The sequence below is a fragment of the Tarenaya hassleriana genome, unplaced genomic scaffold (genome assembly GCF_000463585.1).
Source record: "Tarenaya hassleriana unplaced genomic scaffold, ASM46358v1 Cleome48, whole genome shotgun sequence".
Taxonomy (NCBI): Eukaryota; Viridiplantae; Streptophyta; class Magnoliopsida; order Brassicales; family Cleomaceae; genus Tarenaya; species Tarenaya hassleriana.
In genome coordinates, this window is record NW_010967498.1 from 210,170 (window position 1) to 212,255 (window position 2,086).

The following is a 2,086-nucleotide window of genomic DNA, read 5'->3' on the forward strand; positions in this document are numbered from 1 at the left end:
ATGAATGCCAGGCCCTGCAGCTGTAGGAGCAAAGCATACACAGAGCACTCCAGCCACTAACGTCAATCCCAAGTTCGCCCCCGTGAAGATCATCAGCCCTGTCATGTATCTGTCGTGCCATTAATTACAAGAAAAGGGTGAGATCTATTTGGAAGGAACAGTTAAAAAAAATATGATATTTTGACCATATATTATAAAAGAGAGAGGGAGGGAGGGACCGTTGCTGGGAGAGGTAATGGCCGACGGCGAGGAGCTTGTAACCGGCGATGTTTTCGACGGCGAGATTGATGAGAGTGGCGATGAGACCAGTCAAGAGGCCGACCAGACAGGCCAATGTCCATTTCGAGAATACGTACTGAAGCACCTGTGTCTTCGATCTGCTTCTCCAGTCGTGCTTGAACAGATCGTTCTCGTTTATCCTGCATCCATCACCGTCATCAACCCTCGTTACCTTCCCTTTTCTTTTCTTTTTTTTTTATTATATCCATCACCCATTTCTATTTTATCATCACCACATGCCCACCATCCATAATAATTAATAAAAATAAATAATAATCTGAATTTCCCAAAACCCTGTTCGATTCTCCATCTCTGATCCTCTGGATCATCTTCAAATGCCCGATTCGTTTCTCAAATCACAAAATATACCAATTGAGTTGAATTATCAAAAAAATTGATAACCCCAAGATGATGAAGAATAAGAAGAACATGGGCTCCAGATCCCGGTTCAATTACGTACCCATAAAGATCCGGAAAAAAAAATCAAAACTTGGGGGGAAACTGAAGAAACCCTTGAGTCCACAAACCGGGGAGCAGAAGAATCTTGAAATACCATGGTTGATATATGTATAAAAAGACAAAAAGATCTCAAGTGAGATGGAGGGACATACTCATAGTCCAAGCTCTCTATGTGGGAAACCTTTGCGCCGACCAAAGCAAGTGGAGTTGAAGAAAGTGTTCTGTTCCTCTTTAGGAGAGGCTGGTTCAGAGTGTTGTTCTCTGGGTCTGGTTCTGCTTCTTCCCCTTCTTCATTCCCAAACAGATTCCTTTCTTCATCCATCTTCTCCACAAGATCTACGAATCAAATTCCACAGAAACAAAAAAAAAAAAAAACTTGTTCTTGTTCGAAGTTTTAGGCTTCCTCCAATTTTTTTGGTTATTGGGATTTTAAAGCTCTTCTCACGCAATCATTCTTCCTCCGGGCTTTGTCTTTTCTTCCAGAACAGACACTTTACAGGCCTTTATACATGTCTACGTACACATGGATACGCATACGCATATACATACATGCATGCACATGTATATATATATGTATGTATGTAGACAGTACTGATATGGGCAACGCTTATGGGTTTGTTTCCTTTTTTTTGCGACGACCAACAGCGGGTACCAAAGTTATAGATAAGACCATCATTCGCGTATAAACAAATATGCGCAATAAATAGAAATAAATAATAACAAAATTATCCAATTCAAGACATTTGTACCTAAAATTGGTTACTAAAAATTAATTTGGATATCTGTTGCAAAAAATAGGGCTAGAAATCGTTATTTTAAAGTATTTTAATTTTACATTAAAATACATAAACTATATAATTATCCAGCTTAAACTTTAAAATATACAGTTAGCATAGATGGCCCGATTACTTGGATGGTTTCGAGATCATTGAGCGCGTGGCATAGACTCTCTCTAAAGCGTGTGGGCTTTGGTTTCTAACACTCCACACAAATTTTTCCAAGCAACTGTGATAATTTATAATTTCATGAGTTTCTTGCGCAGACCAACAACGTTCATGACAAATAAAAAAAAAATTATCGACAGAGACTTTTGTATGGATTTTGATAAAAGACAATATAATCTTATTGTTTTCCATTGTTTTTTTTTTTATTGAAATTACAGCACTGTCTAATTCTGAATCGGGAATTTTCCAAACAAAAAACAGCTTCAATTTCTATTGTTTATAGATTTTCGTGTAAATTATTTTATTTCAATATCATACCAAAATATGAGAAAATTATTTCTTAGATTTGTGTTTTTTAAAGATTAAATATATAAACAAATAGATAATCTCTTAACAAAAAAAAC

General features: G+C 36.7%; 1 protein-coding gene across 1 annotated transcript in view; it reads right to left on the bottom strand.

The window, feature by feature from the left end:
- The window catches only part of LOC104825616 (chloride channel protein CLC-b), a 4,052-nt gene extending 2,709 nt beyond the window's left edge, over positions 1-1,343 (bottom strand). Inside the window, exons 1-3 of the mRNA XM_010557975.2 lie at positions 891-1,343; positions 219-419; positions 15-109 (exon numbers count right to left, since the gene is read on the bottom strand). Coding sequence (XP_010556277.2) covers positions 15-109; positions 219-419; positions 891-1,060 — 466 coding nt within the window. The 5' untranslated portion in view covers positions 1,061-1,343. The remainder of the gene's footprint in view (positions 1-14; positions 110-218; positions 420-890) is intronic.
- Positions 1,344-2,086: the final 743 nt, after the last annotated feature.